The sequence below is a fragment of the Malus domestica genome, chromosome 13 (genome assembly GCF_042453785.1).
Source record: "Malus domestica chromosome 13, GDT2T_hap1".
In the NCBI taxonomy this organism is placed as follows: Eukaryota; Viridiplantae; Streptophyta; class Magnoliopsida; order Rosales; family Rosaceae; genus Malus; species Malus domestica.
In genome coordinates this window covers 15,472,503-15,488,099 of record NC_091673.1, presented here as the reverse complement: position 1 = coordinate 15,488,099, position 15,597 = coordinate 15,472,503, and the positions used below count along the sequence as shown (strand labels likewise).

The 15,597-nt window shown below is 39.9% G+C and overlaps 2 protein-coding genes and 1 long non-coding RNA gene across 7 annotated transcripts; 2 read left to right on the top strand and 1 right to left on the bottom strand.

Annotated features, from left to right (window-relative positions):
* Positions 1-6,572: 6,572 nt before the first annotated feature.
* LOC114820628 (uncharacterized) lies at positions 6,573-9,694 on the bottom strand. Of its 5 annotated transcripts, none has more exons than XR_011574467.1 (5): positions 8,876-9,694; positions 8,111-8,322; positions 7,714-7,868; positions 6,997-7,624; positions 6,573-6,789 (listed from the first exon to the last, which is right to left on the bottom strand). It is a non-coding gene; the product is annotated as an uncharacterized lncRNA (long non-coding RNA). The 5 variants fall into 5 exon arrangements; XR_011574465.1 differs by having other exon boundaries at positions 6,997-7,092; positions 8,876-9,688; XR_011574464.1 differs by having other exon boundaries at positions 6,573-7,624; positions 8,876-9,688.
* A 1,355-nt stretch (positions 9,695-11,049) lies between these two features.
* Positions 11,050-12,591, top strand: LOC103453193 (2-hydroxyisoflavanone dehydratase-like). The gene has a single exon (XM_008392743.4). It carries the CDS (start codon positions 11,254-11,256, stop codon positions 12,250-12,252), a length of 999 nt encoding a protein of 332 aa, XP_008390965.3. The 5' UTR covers positions 11,050-11,253; the 3' UTR covers positions 12,253-12,591.
* Positions 12,592-13,906: 1,315 nt separating this feature from the next.
* Positions 13,907-14,700, top strand: LOC103453096 (small ribosomal subunit protein uS9-like). The gene has a single exon (XM_008392634.4). It carries the CDS (start codon positions 14,103-14,105, stop codon positions 14,538-14,540), a length of 438 nt encoding a protein of 145 aa, XP_008390856.1. The 5' UTR covers positions 13,907-14,102; the 3' UTR covers positions 14,541-14,700.
* The last annotated feature ends 897 nt before the right edge of the window (positions 14,701-15,597 follow it).

Genomic DNA, 15,597 nt, shown 5'->3' with positions numbered 1-15,597 from the left:
TGAACTCCTTTGATGAAGCTCTTGTTGGCACCATAAATTGATTTTGCTTCACACTGTCTTGATTAAGAGTATGTGAAGCTTTTGAGAGTTGTGGTTGAACTCCTTTGATGAAGCTCTTGTTGGCACCATAAATTGATTTTGCTTCACACTGTCTTGATCAAGAGTGTGTGAAGCTTTTGAGAATTATGGTTGCCCTCCATTGATGAAGCTCTTGTTGGCACCATAAATTGGTTTTGCTTCACACTGTCTTGATCAAAAGTGTGTGAAGCTTTTGAGAATTGTGGTTGAACTCCTTTGATGAAGCTATTGTTGGCACCATAAATTGATGAAGCTAATGCGTTCAGCTCCTCCTTTTTTTTTTTTTTTTTTTTTTTTTTTGAGGGGGAGAGGGGGTGCTGCAAGTTTGAAATTTGAAAACTCCATAGCTTGTGTGGAAGTTTGAAGACTTTCCATGTGGGGTTTTCTCATGGTTTGAATTTTGAATTTCGAATTTCTTTGGCCATGTTGAACCCTATAAGAATGAGAAGTTTCCACTCTTTTCATTATCTTCATTTGCTCATTTTGTAGTGATTTTTAGAGATAGAGTGCTCTTATAGTTGATAGGGATTCCGGCATTGCTTTGCACCATCTTCAGGTTGGTAATCTTCTCCACTATATCACATGCTTTCATTCTTGTTGAATTGTTTGAGTGTTCATGTATTTGGTTGAGAACATAATGAACCGAATGAGCTTTTCTTCACGCCCTAGGAACTTCCTTATGTTTCGATCTTTCATGTGGTAATAGAGTTTGTTTTTGTTTGTTGTAGATGTCATAGTTTGGAAGTCCTAGTGATGGGGGCTCCCCTAACTCTAACTCTAGGTTTGAGCTTGCAATGTAGGAGTCTTCAGGGCCTTTGTTGGAGTCTTGTACAAAAAATTTGAGATTGGGTGATCCTCGCAATAGCCAAGCCTTAGCCAATATTGGTTCTTCCTCCTTAATGTCAGATAGCGAAAAGCAGCTTGAGGCCTTAAGGCAGTCATGTAGTATCCCCCGTAGTGTAGGAATGCGTTTGGTGCATCATGAAGAATTGTCCTCTGAACCACCCAAGGGTCATGTTATGTTCTATACCCAGATATTATTGACTTTAGGGGTGAAGCTGCCTTTACACCTGTGGTTACAACGAATGTTGTCTTTCATTGGATATGCGCCTGGGCAACTCTACCCTGGTTTTTAAGATACCTTGATCGGGTTTTATATTATTTGGATGGAATGTGGGTTAGGTGAGCCTTCCTTTCATCAATGACGCTACTGCTATAAGATGCGCCCGGTGAAAGCATGCATTGGGTACACCGAGTGTGCGTGTCGAAGTGAGAGATAGCGTATTGTCTTTGGTAAGAAAAAGGCGTACTGCACTTGGAAAAACCGTTGGTGCTTTCTTTATAATGATTGGGAGTACGCTAAAGGTGTCAAACATGAGCGATGTGTCCCTACTCACTTCTAGACTGTAGGTTGTAATGTATCCATTGTTTGCATTATTTGCTATTTGTTGTGATTTTCTCTTGCTTCTAACATTTTTTCTTCGTGCAGTGACGCGAAAGACCATCAAGCTGTCTGGACGGGAGCTAGTTGACATAGAGAAAGTGTTGAGGGTGCCTAAAGAGGATAGACATTTGGGCAAGCTACAACCCTTATTTCGAAAGTACGGTTTCCAGCCCCTAATGTCGGAGTGCGAGAGACGAGCAAGTAAGTTGTGTCATTCATTTCGCCCTCTCTTTCTTTTACAAAGTTGCATTCCTTACTTTGATTTTTCTTGTTCAGTGGAGAAAGTGGGCAAGAAAGGGGAGACTAACGCCAAGAAAAGGAAAGCACCCATGTTAGTTCCCGTAGACGACATTTTGTTTCACAAGGGAGCTCGTAAGCACCGGGTGAGGCCAAGCCTTAAACCTGAGTCACAAGAGGAGGTCCTCAAGGTTGCTGCCTCGAAGAAGGCTGAAGCCGAGGCCATCGGGTGTGCTGCTACTATAGTTGCAAGGGAGGAGAGACGACTGTTGCCTCTTCTTCCTACCATCAATCCCATATTTCCTCCAACCATAGAGTCTACTGACCAAGAAGGTGGCCCTAGCTATAGTCGTAAGAGAAAGTACAAGGAAGAGGTTGGCAGTATTCATTGGAAAGACTTGAAGGTTGCCATGCAACCAAGTAGTTTTAAGTATGTCAATAAGTGCCTGGCAGGACATCGATCCACTGTTGATGAGCTTGGCAAGCCGCTATATGAAAACGAATCAGATCGTGATCGGATAATGAGGCTATTTTCTTATGTAAGTGTTACTTTGCATTTCTTTGCTTTGTCCCCTCTTTTTCCTGGTAGTGACGATTATCTTGTCATGTAGGTCATAACCGAGTACGATGACAGATTATGAGAAGTCGAGCGGTACAAGGCAAAGTTTAAAGAGAATAAACAACTTGTGAATGACGCCAGAAAAATGAGCAAAGCTTTGGTTGATGTCATCCGCCTTAAGGATGAAAACTTTGAGAGTTTGAAGATGCGGAATGGTGAGAACGTGAGAACGTGAGGCTCAAGAAATAATTGGAAGCGACTAAGGAACAGTTGGAGACAACCATCCTTGAGGTTTCCAAGGTTAAAGGGGAGTTGGATAGTGCCTTGGTTGAGGTTTCTGGGCTGAAGATGAGTATCCCAACTGAGAGGGATGCTGCTGTGCAAGAGTTCTTAGGTTCTCAGGCCTTTCACGATGCTTTTAGACCTCACTGCATCCGAGCGGCTAATTTTGAGAAAAGGAAATAGATGGCCGTCCTTGAGCGTTATGACAATGGAAGCATTATCCGAAAGTACCGTGATGAGGTAGATGAGTACCGATAAAAGGGTGAAGCCTTCGTCCTCGCAGTTAATCCTAATAGTGATGACTCTGATAATGAGGCTAATATCAGTGGGCAGTCTCAGGAGAGTGAGGATGGTCCTGGAGATGCTGAGGAAGGTGGTGATGACGATGGGGGGTTGAAACGCAGAGTGATATTGTCAGGGGTTCGGCCTCAGATGAGGATGACTCGTAGTGACCTCTTTTTCTGCATGTACTCTGGATGTACGAGTTTGTTATTTGTGTTGCATGTGCCATGTACTCTGGATGTACTAGTTTATTGTTTGTGTGGCATGTGCCATGTACTCTAGATGTACTAGTTTGTTGTTTGTGTGGCATGTGCCATGTACTTTGGATGTACTAGTTTGTTGTTTGTGTGGCATATGCCATGTACTCTGGATGTACTAGTTTGTTGTTAATTACCAAGTATTTGCACTATCATTGATGAATGCCTGGCTATGTTTGAGCAAATCCTTTGTTTAGATATAAGCCATAACTTGGATGTACTAGTTCTGTCCAGTACTGTTTGTTTATTTGTATAGTCTTGTTGACATATACTTAGACTTGATTTCCTGTTGGAAGCATTCATGTCGAAGCTTTGAACCCGAGTGTTTCATTGCTAGGAATTTAAGAGGATTAGGATCGAGTTGTCTAAATCACCTCTTTATTGAATTCATGCCGAATCTCACCTCTTTATTGAATTCATGCCAAATAGTCTTCGTTACATAGGATGCCGAACGACTGAAGCTTAACACTTGTACAATGTGAATTTACTTGTAATAGTACTTCAAGTGATCAGCGTTCCATGGATGGCCAAGGGTCTTGCCATCGGAGCTTCTAAGCTTGTAGGAGCCAGGGCAACTGATGCCAATAACTTCAAACGGTCCATCCCAGTTTGGACTAAGTGTTCCTTCACTCGGGACTCTGTCGCAGAGTAATCTTTTCTTCAATACCTAGTCCCCTACTTTGAAAGAACGAGGTTTGACCTGGAGTCATAGTAGTTGGAGATGCGCTGCTTGTAGGTGACATTCCTCAAGTGAGCCTGGTTTCTGTGTTCCTCGACTAGATCTAAGTTGAGGGTAAGTTGTTTGTCATTTTCACTTTGCACGTAGTTCTGGACTCGGAACGTTGCTTGCTCAAGCTCAATTGGGACAACTACCTCTGTACCAAAGGCAAGTAAGAATGGGGTTTCTCATGTTAATGTCCGATACGAAGTGCGGTATGACTAAAGAACTTAGGGTACAAATTCTGGCCAACAACCTTTAGCCTTGTCCAAGCTGGTTTTCAAAGTTCACTTGATTATTTTGTTGATGGCTTCAACTTGTCCATTAGACTGAGGATGAGCTGGGAAGGCAAAACATAAGTTGATGTTGAACTTAAAGCAAAACATCCTGAACTTATTGTTGTCGAACTGTCGCCCGTTGTCAGTGACTATCGCATTGGGAATGCCGAATCTGCAAAGGATGTTCTTCCATACAAAGTCTTCTATTTTTGCCTCAGTAATGGTTGCCAAGGGTTCTACTTCGGCCCACTTTGTGAAGTAGTCAACTGCAACGATTACATAGCGGACATTGCCCTTCCCTGCAGGCATTGGGCCGATCAAGTAAAGTCCCCATTGGGCGAATGGCCAAGGGATGATCATGAGAGTGAGCGGCTCGGAAGGAGAGTGAGGAATAATTGCGTAGCGTTGACACTTATCACATAAGTGGGATATTCTTATGGCATCTTGGTGGAGTGTTGGTCAGTAATATCCTTAATGAAAAGCCTTGTGTGCTAGGGATCGAGATCCAGCATGATCTCCGCAAACTCTTTCATGTATTTCCCGAAAGTCAGTTTCTGCCTCTGCGGGCGTAATGCATCTTAGGTATGGTAGGTTAAAACCCCGTTTGTAGAGTTGGTCATTAATGATCAAGTAACGGGTAGCCTTGTATCGAATCTGCTTAGCTTGGACTTTGTCATTTGGAAAGGTGCCATGAGCAAGGAATCTATAAATCGGGGTAATCCAACTATCCCCCTGTTGTAAGTTGCACACTTCCACAGCCATGGTGCTTGGTGCTGCCAACAATTCGACTTGAATTTTTCTCCCAATCTTGTCTTCCACAGCTGTGGCGAGGCGAGGCGAGCCAAAGCATCTGCATGACTGTTTGCCGCTAGAGGAATTTAGGTGATCTGGTAGTGGAAGTGCTGGAGTAACAATTGTGTTTATGCCAGATATGCTGCCATAGAGCTATCCTTAACATCAAAGTTGTTGGTGACCTGGTTAACCACCAATTGGGAGTCACTGAAGATATCAATTCATTTAACCCCAAGGTGTTTGGCTAAACATAAGCATGCTAGGAGGGCTTCATATTCGGCCTTATTGTTCGACGCCTTGAATTTGAAACGAATAGCATACTTCATCGCCACTTTGTCAAGGGTCATAAGGATTAGTCCTGCTCCACAACCCTGTTGGTTGTACGAGCCATCAACATATAGACTCCATGCTGGGGCTGTTGGTTCTATTTTCTGAGCTTCCGAGGGTAATGAAACCACTTCTTTAGGCGTAGAAACAATGTCAACAGGATATGTGAAGTCGGCGATGAAGTCTGCCACTGCTTGGCCCTTCTCAGCTGGCTTTGGTTGGTAAGAGATGTCAAACTCACCCAATGATATCGCCCATTTGATCATTCGCCCGGAAGTGTCAGGACTTTGGAGTATCTGTCGAAGAGGATGATTGGTAAGCACGATGATGGAGTGTGCTTGGAAGTAAGGGCGAAGTTTTCGAGCAGACATGACCAATGCTAGAGCCAATTTCTCAATGTTGGAGTATCGTGTCTCTGCATCTTGTAAGGCCTTGCTAGCGTAGTAGACAGGTCGTTCAACATTACCATCATTTTGAATTAGAACGGAACTTACTGCTGAAGCCAATACCGACAGATATATAATGAGAGTGTCACCAACCTCAGGTTTGGAAAGCAGATGGGCTTTACTCATGTAGTCTTTAAGGTTCTTGAATGCCTCAGCACATTCATCAGTCCATGTAATGTACTTCTTACTTCCCTTAAGTGCTTTGAAGAAATGAGCACATCTATCTGTGGCCTTAGAGATGAACCTAGTTAAGGATGCCACCTTGCCAGTAAGGCTCTAGGTGAAAGAGTCATTCTTCATTCCTCTTTCCCGCCATATACTAGTTAGTTGATGGATGAACGGAGGAAGGTTAATTTGTAGATATACAGAACTTCTAGCTAGACTTTATTTTCTAATCTTAAGTTCGATTCTTGCCAAAAGTGAATTTGAACCACATTATTACTAGCTCATTGTGAGGCTTGGCCTACCTCTCCACCCTCTAGTCTAGATAATATTGTTTGTTCAAAAAAAAAATCCTGAAACATTGTGCGACTCAAACTTTCTTTGCAAAAAAAAAAAAGGGTACAAAGTAGCACTACAAAAAAAATAGCCACTGCACACAATAAATTATTTGTGCCATTTGAGGCCAAAAAGCACCAACAATTGTGCTCATAGAACAATAGCAACTATATTTGTATATATGCCCTCTATGGGCATCACCATTGTTGATAGCACACAATATCGCTATTTGTGCTCAAAGAGTTTAACACAAATAATAGCCTATTTGTGTCTTAATTCTGACAACCCTGTTAGATTGTCGGGTGACAAAATCATATGCGCACAATTTTCAAATCGTGCCCAATAGGTTCTATTTAATAAAAAAAATATTAATGTAGAAAATTTTGAATTTTTTTTTAAATCAACAAATCCCACAATATACACTATTTCAGTTATTTACAACAAATCCCACGTAATTTACAACCAAGCCCTTTTTCAGAATCCTATCCTCCCCCACTGCTCTGCAGCTGTTGAACCAAGTTCTTCGTGCAATGAAGCTCACTTAACCACATTCCCTTCTTGCTTAAACTTAAGAGAGTCCCACAACTTTTTCTAAATTGAAAATAAATCGTAGCTGAATAAGAATCTTAGTAAAAAGCATAGACTAAGAAATATTTATACCTTACAAATAACATCCATTTCATCAAACATTATCGCATGCAAACCACTCTAGTCTCCAGGGGAATTAAGGACATAATGAGATTAGAAATTATTGAAGAACCAACCTAAGTGCACTTGACATGTATATATTTCCCTTACCGCGAGCCCTTTGATCATTCTCAGCATTAGCAGATAGATTCCTAACATTTTTCTCAGTTTCACCAACTTGCTCAAAACTTCATGGCCATTAACAATCTAGCACAGTTCACAAAAATAGAAATCTCATCAATCACCAATGCAGATAATAACTAACTTATCTAAGGATAAGTTGCATATCCAGAATCATTCAAACATGCTCAAATAGCTTTGTTACAATAATGTACTAGCATCAAAATGTTGTGTTAAATCATGATTCGGCATGGTTCAATGTTTACAGCTGGCAGAATTTAATCGATTCATTACCTAGCCTGTTATGAAAAATAAGAATACAAGATTGTGACAATGAGTATCTAGTTCTTAATTTTATCTTAGTTTCATGTGTCATCAATTGGTAAGTCTTATTTGAAATTACAGCTGAAACATAGAAAAGTAATCATTCAAATGAACAGAACAAATCTTAGTCCTAAGAGATTTGGAACTCTCAGAAATTTAATAATTAAAGAAAAAGGTGGATCAAACTCCAAATCTTTGGTTCTTTCTTGTTCAACATCTTTCCAATTTGACAAGCCATGAGAATTTTTAAAGTACCAGGTGGCCCAGCATACCCTTTACATGCTTGATCCCTTATCTGGAAGATCAAAGTATTTCTAGTAAGGAGTGTGGTATAAAGTTATACCAAAAAGATATCAGTGCAACTAGAAGAATCAGTTATCTTACTTATTTGTCACATGAGGAGGGAAAACATGGGATGCAAAAGCTCTTCAAAATATATCTGCAAACTCAGCACCTAGGCCACCAATTCCAAGTGTTTGAAGATTAAACTCATTGTGCCTGACAATGTTGCTACTTGTAGCTTCATGCTAATTTACAATCTGACAAATACAACTCAGAATATCAAATTTCAATACATTATTTGGTATTGTATACTATCTAAAATAATACTAAAAAATGTTCACCTGAAAATGGCCATCATATCATGACTCCGATATATGTAGCTAAATAATTTATCAAATGAGCAATTGCAAAAAATAAATTAAGAAACAATTGAAGAGATATGATATCTACACCCTTAGCAAGAGCAAGGCCAATCCTTTCAAAGAGAGAGAGATATTACCTAACACCGACATCATCGACACTGCCGATAGCCATACCGGTAAAGAGACTAGCAAGGCCACAAGCTAGATAGCCATACAGGTACTGATGATCACAACAATGATAAGTCCATAAATACCCAACACTATAAAGTTGTGTTAATAACTGATTAGCAGCTCCTGATCAAAGAATGTAAACAAACAACTTTATAGATTGGATTATGTCTTTGTTGCACTGTAATACAAAAGAAAGAAAAAAATCACAACCAATTTTAATACAATCAATTCAAACATTACACATAAACTAAAAATTCTAGAACATTAGAAATATGGAAAGGAAACTAATGCAGATACTATTTGATTAAAAAGAATTAATTAACAAAAACTTTAAAGTCATATATAAGATAATATTTTAAAATTGCAAAAGTATAGAGGTAGGTTTACATCCCACGTGAAAAACCATAGAGGTATGAACTCAGTTTCTCTCAGATTTTCATAACTTAAAAAATCAAACCACATAATTAAGTATAAATTTAACTGAGATCAGCTCAAATACCTCCAAGCTTATCATACAACTCTACAACTAGGTAACAAAAATACAGACTATCCAATTTTGAATTTCCAATTGATCGATCACAAGGCATCAAAGTCAAAAACAAACCCCTTAACCATCTAAACCCCTTTGCCTCCAAATAATGTGGAATCCCAAAAAATTATGATAAATTTGAGAAATTAAACAAAAACAAGGAAAACTTGATTGCGAATTAGGAAAAATATAAAACAACTACCTCTTTATGGCATTGATCTGAGGAACAGTGAAGACGATGGTGCTTCCTTAGAATCTTAGATCCGATCTCAGGCTTCACCAACTCGACAAGTTTGAACTCCTGCAGCTTCTTCAACTCCATCTGAAGCTTGTCTTGCTCTTAGCCCTTTGTTTGGAGCTTTTCCTTCTTGATCTTCAAGATCTCCTCCTTCTTAAGGAGCTTCTCGGTTTCTCCTTCTAAAGCCTCATTGCCTGAAGCTTCTCCTACATTTCTTCAAGTTCTTTCTCAAACGACAGACAGTTGGGATCTGAGCGTGAGATGCAACGAGAGGGAGAGACGGATCGATTGAGATAGAGAGAGATGCGAAGGCATTGGTGTTTCTCAAATCTGATGCATGGGTGTTTTTCCAAGAAAAAAAGAAAGAAAATCTCAAATCTGAGAGAAGTGAGAGAGGTAGAGAAAGATGCATAGATTTTGTTTGGTTGAGAAAGAGGGAATTTGGGTAAAGATAGACAAAGGGAGGGGTTAAAGGGAGAGAGAGGGAAGTGGGGTGTGGCGGCTGGGTGGGTTAAGCAGGAAAGTGGGGTGTGGGTGAGTTAACTGAGAGACAGAGAGAAACATAGAAAGTGGGGTATGTGTGGGCCATAAGTATTAATTAAAAGTTGGCACAAATGATCATTTGAGTCCATTATTTTTAGGGAGTTTTAATTAAAAGCCCATGGTACTGTTCACTTTAACGAAAAATCATATTTTTACACTAAAAAGTCAAACCTGGTACTATTCACTTTATCCTTTATTTTGTCCTTATCATTAAAACTCAAAGTTTTCAAACTCTTTTCATTAGTTTTCCTTTATTTTTATAATGATGTCTTGAAAAAATATTTGTGCCAAATTTGTAGAAGAATGGGCACATTAATTAGTGCCTTTATACAAAGGAAACAAATACAATTTTTTTGTGTGTAAAATTGGTTAGTTACCCACAAAATGATTAATTGTGTCCTCAATTTTGTATCCATAGACCATTTTTCTTGTAGTGTAGCACCCTTCTTTGGTCAATTGGAGAAAACTAGAGCATTAGAAAAATAAATAGGATGTTTGTAAGAGGAATGATGATTGATAGGTAGAAATAATTGTATGAAATGGGTCCACTATCATGGTGGTGTCATGGATTATTGATAAAAGGAGGATGTAGAGCAAATATTATGAATGACCTTGTATTAATAAAATGTGAGAATGACCTTGTATTAATGAACTAAGACAGCACATTAAAGTGAGCCTGTTTTATATAACCCGGCCTCTCTCTAAATCGACAGAAGAATGTACATCTTATGTGTTTTCCATGCACTACATTGTGTGCTTATTGTACACTTTCATTACCAATGCTATTAAAACTATGAAGTTTTAATAAAACACTTCCAGTACTGTTCACTTTTAACGAAAAACTATATTTTTACATTTTGTTAGTTTTCCCTTAAAACTAATTAATATTAGTATGTAGAGAATGTGCAAACAAATTTTTAAATCTCTTATGCTAACTTTTCTTGGTCAATCGAAATATTTGGTACAAATTTGACTACACCCTTTTTCCTCCAATTTATCGAGACATCATTATATAGAATGGAATTGGATATGATCATGCAATAAAGACCACTTGCCTTGTGAATGCAAAGTACCGACTAGGACTGCTCCATATGATCGTTGCACTCTCGCATGAGTGTGGGACCAAATGAAATCTGCAGTGGATGCCTCCAAGTCAATCGGTGCGTCTTTCCTTTTCATTGTCTTCGTCTGCCCAAGACTTCCTCTATATATAAATTAGTTATGTATTCAATTTTCTCATGCTGTTGGTCTACTCCTCTTTCCGGATTTGGAGCAGATTGGGTGTAATCTTTTGTGCATCTACTGAAAAAAAAATGAGAAGCGTTACGGAAAAAAAAAATTGAAAAGCTAATAACAATTATCAATGTTATTTATAATTTAAAGATATTATATACTAGAGATTTTTTCATGTGACCGAAATACGAATTAATACATTACATGTCATAATAACAAGTGAAAAAGTAAAGTTTTTTTTTTCAAATGTTCTTCCACTTGTATTTTAACACGTAGTGTACCGACTCTTGAAAAATCATTCTACATGCACTGTATATTTACGAGGAGCCATGAAGTACGTATAGTTTGACTCACCGCGCGGAAGGACATATGGCGGCTACTTTGGTTGCCATTGCTACTTGGTGCATTAGCTGTCAGCCTTGAGGTCCTCTCCTTCTCATTTTCCTATTGAAATTATAAACAAACAATCTGTATTCAGTATTCCATTATAAATTTCAATTGTAGTTTCTCTACCCTCATCAATTCCTCAAAAGATTCACACTTCAACACTTCTCAAAAAGTCTCAAATGGCTTCCACCACCGCAAAAGAAATAGCTTCAGAGCTGCTCCCTCTAATCAGAATATACAAAGACAGCACGGTGGAACGCCTCATGGGCTCTCCCTATGTGCCCCCATCTCTTCGTGACCCAGAAACCAACGTCAGCTCCAAAGACATCACCATCTCACAAAACCCTAGCATCTCCGCTCGCCTTTACCTCCCTCTTCAAAACCAAAATTACCAGCCCCCCAAAAACCCTATCCCCGTCTTGGTTTACTTCCACGGTGGTGGATTTTGCTTCGAATCCGCCTTCTCATCTGACCACCACCGTTTCCTCAACCGCTTGGTCTCGCAAGCCCAAGTCCTCGCCGTCTCAGTTGAATACAGGCTCGCCCCGGAAAACCCAATTCCCATGTGTTACCAAGATTGCTGGGATGCTCTTGAATGGGTCTCTTCCCACAAACCCCACAAAGAATCAGATGCTAGCAAGGCTGACGAAGAGCCATGGTTGGTCCAGTATGGTACTTTTGATAAATTGTACATTGGTGGTGATAGTGCAGGTGGAAACATTGTGCATAACGTGGCTATGAAGGCAGGGTTTGAGAGTTTGTGCGGTGGGGTGAAAATTGTGGGGGCATTCATGTCACACCCTTACTTTTTAGGGTCAAGGCCAATTGGATCAGAGCCTAAAGGAGAAAACTTTGAGAAGTGGCTGCCTTGTAGAGTTTGGAAGTTTTTGTTCCCATCAGCTAGGGGTAGCGATAATCAAATGGTGAATCCGGCAGGTGAAGGTGCACCGAGCCTGGCTGGACTCGGGTGCTCCCGACTGCTCGTGTGCGTTTCTGAGAAGGATGAGCTGAGGGATCGAGGCATTTGGTATTACGATTTGGTGAGGAAAAGTGGGTGGGAGGGAGAGTCGGAGGTGTTTGAAATGGAAGGTGAGGAACATGCTTTTCATATCTTGTGTGAGGGCAAGACTGAGAATGTGAAGATTATGATCAAACGCTTGGCTTCTTTTCTTGTCTAGCTAGTTGTTTTGTTGAGCACTGTTTTCGGATTCAATATGACTATTCACACCTACAACACCCTAATCCTATCTCTCATGAGGTCCTTTAGATGTAGATCCTTACAACTCTTGTGTATTAGAATTTAAGAGTTGATCACGATAAGAAAAACATCAAATGCAGGAAACTTTTAACTGAAGTGATTAAGATTCTTCTTTTCTAGCAAGATGCATAAACACATATGTAGCGCTTATAAAAAATAAGAGAAGCGTTATACTTGTAATTAATTGTAAAAAGAGGTTACTGGAAAACTTGCAATTTTCCAGGTTCTTATATGTCTGTAAACCCGATGGAAAATTGAATGAATCGGAAAGTTTAAAAATAAGAGAAGTATGGAAAGGGAGTAAGAATAAGTAGTCCCAGTAGACGATCCGATTCCCATTTTTTTTTTTTTTATTACAGATTTAAAGGGAAAACTTGTCCTTTTCTGATTTTTTATGTGTAAATAAACACATGAAAAGTTAAAGAGTGAAATGATTCCCCTACTCATATTTTAGTAAACACATAAAACTCAAGAATTGAAATGATTCAATTTTTAATCCTTGTAAATAAACAGACCCTCAATTGAATCTTTCTTCAATCTATTGAATATGTTGTGCTTACGATCGTTTTATCTTTTGGGTTCTTCAATCTTTACCGTTCCATCAGTTGATCATTTTGAGCCTTTTATGATTGACTTCTGAATGGAAGTTTTACACCTCATGTTTTAGGACATAACTGTTGTAATCAGGCAAATTTGTAGCCAATGGGTATTCCGAGAAGCACTCAACTACGTCACCACATTACCACTTAATATTACGTTTTAGTAGTATTTTTTTTATTTGTAAGTGAAAGGTATTACGTTGAATTTTCGTCAAAGACGACGTCGAACCAAATTATTGTAGTCATCCCATTATAAGGTTTATCTCACTTCCAACAGTAGATAATATCTAATATATTAAGAAAAATATTACTACATTTAGAGCCGGCACAAATGCAAGGCAAACAAGTCATGTGATTTCGGGCTCACTTTTTTTTTTCTTTTAAATATGCCTTGAGCCTTCCAGAACTCTTTTTTTTATACCCGTTACTGTACATATATATCTTTTTCTTATTCATCGTATTCTCAACAAAAGAGAGAAGGAAAAATAAAAATTTCAATTATTCTCCTAATTTTAATCTAATGTGCCTCAATTCTTATTGTTTTTTAGATGGTTAGTAGATTGGATTGGAAAGTGTAGTCTTAGTCCTTAGTTTGCATTGAGAAGGCCCCATCGATACATCATCGAGGAATGAGTGATTGCAGATGCTTACCATATATCATTCAAAATATTGAAGTATTACTTAATATTCATAAGAGTCGATCATTAGACTTTTTACTTACAAGTAAAAAGAATATCAATGCATCGTCGTATTAGTAAGTAGTGGCAATGAAAATGGAACTTAAGAACTTTTAATCATTCGAATTCTATAGTGCCCTAAAGTGTGCATAGATCTTATATCTTGCAATCTCCAAATTCAAAGTTGCATGCATTATTGCGATTTATTCATATTTTTACATTCTGACACAAAATATGGGCCTCTACCATGGGCCGGACCGAAACAATGTAATGGCTTGGTCCAAAAAAGCCCATTTTCCACCGGACGGGTAACCATCTTACTGTTGTTTAACAAAACAGCAATCTCAGCCGTCCAATCCACCCTCAACCCTAAACCCTCTCTCATATAACATTTCCCACACACCGCCTCGCGCCTCCATTCTCATAGCGCGCAGAAACACATAGAGCCCCTGGAAAGCCCTGAAGGAGGAGACCCAAACCCCAGAGCACCAACCATGGCGGCCCCAGCAATCGAGTCCGTACAATGCTTCGGGCGGAAGAAGACGGCGGTGGCAGTGACCTACTGCAAGCGCGGACGCGGCCTGATCAAGATCAACGGCTGCCCAATCGAGCTCGTGGAGCCGGAGATCCTCCGATTCAAGGCCTACGAGCCGATCCTGCTGCTCGGACGACAGCGCTTCGCCGGCGTGGACATGAGGATCCGAGTGAAAGGCGGAGGCCACACCTCCCAGATCTACGCGATCCGTCAGAGCATTGCCAAGGCCCTGGTGGCGTTTTACCAGAAGTACGTGGACGAGCAGAGCAAGAAGGAGATCAAGGACATCCTGATCAGGTACGACAGGACTCTCCTGGTGGCTGACCCCAGGCGCTGCGAGCCCAAGAAGTTCGGCGGTCGCGGTGCCAGATCCAGGTTCCAGAAGTCGTACCGTTAAGAGGATTGCCTCTTTTGAGCTTATGTTATTTACTATCTCTCAATCGGTGTTTTGTTTGAATTCCTAGTTTGAGTTTTTGGTGCGGATTTTGGAAGTGTTTTGGTGAGACCTTGTTCTGGATATTTTATGCTTAGTTCTAATTTGATGCTGTTTTGAAGAATGCTTGCATGTTTCCGGGTTTGGTTTTCGGTTTTCGGTTTTCGGTTTTCGGTTTTCGGTTTTCGGTTTTCGATTCCTTGCTAAGAGAATGCTGCTATAGTTGATTGAGGAGGGCTTTCGCATTGCTATACTTCTTTGTTATGACGTTACAAGTGAGGTTGTAATTTGATCAAATCCACTGGAGTTTTGATAGCATGTTTAGGGTCAATTGGGTAGGGATTTTCATTTGTTTCTTGCTCAGTTTTCCCAATGCTATTGTTTTGTCTGAGAGCCTATATCGGAAAGATAATCCTCCCATGTTTGCATTGGCATGTGCCTAATCAAGTTGTTCTGAAATTCCTGCACTGGAATCCGATGAACATCTGGGTCACGCACGCAAGCCCAAAGTTGCCCAGCTCTTCCCCCTTCTCCTGCACCAACCTCCCTTGCCTCTCCCCCATCATCCCCAAACCTGCCTCAACCCCAATCCGCCCAAACACCTCCACCCAAACAATATAACCCACTGGCCGATGTACCTCTTTGAAGTAACGCGCGCAATGCAGAGATCAATTAGCAACAGTTTTCTGTGCATAAAAGATGTAGAGGGAACAGGGCATTCCTTTATTCATCCCTCATTTTACAATGCTAATGACCGCTTTGCCAAAACATGAAATACATTTCACTCTGCAAACAATGCCTAAAATTCAACTTGTCGGGCATGTTTCGGAGATCACTTGTAAACACAAAACATCCCCTCTCGGTCATAGCATGTGTCCTTCAGATCACTAAAATCCCCCTCAAGCCCCTTTCTTTCATTTCTTACGCAGACAATTGATTACCTCTTGATACGTAGTAATCTGGGACACGGTTCTTTGCAATCGTAATGTGCAGGAGTTTGGTACAATGAAATAGGGGTTAC

Coding starts and splice junctions, on each gene's coding strand:
- LOC103453193 (XM_008392743.4), top strand. CDS start 11,254: ATGGCTTCCACCACCGCAAAAGAAATAGCTTCAGAGCTGCTCCCTCTA.
- LOC103453096 (XM_008392634.4), top strand. CDS start 14,103: ATGGCGGCCCCAGCAATCGAGTCCGTACAATGCTTCGGGCGGAAGAAG.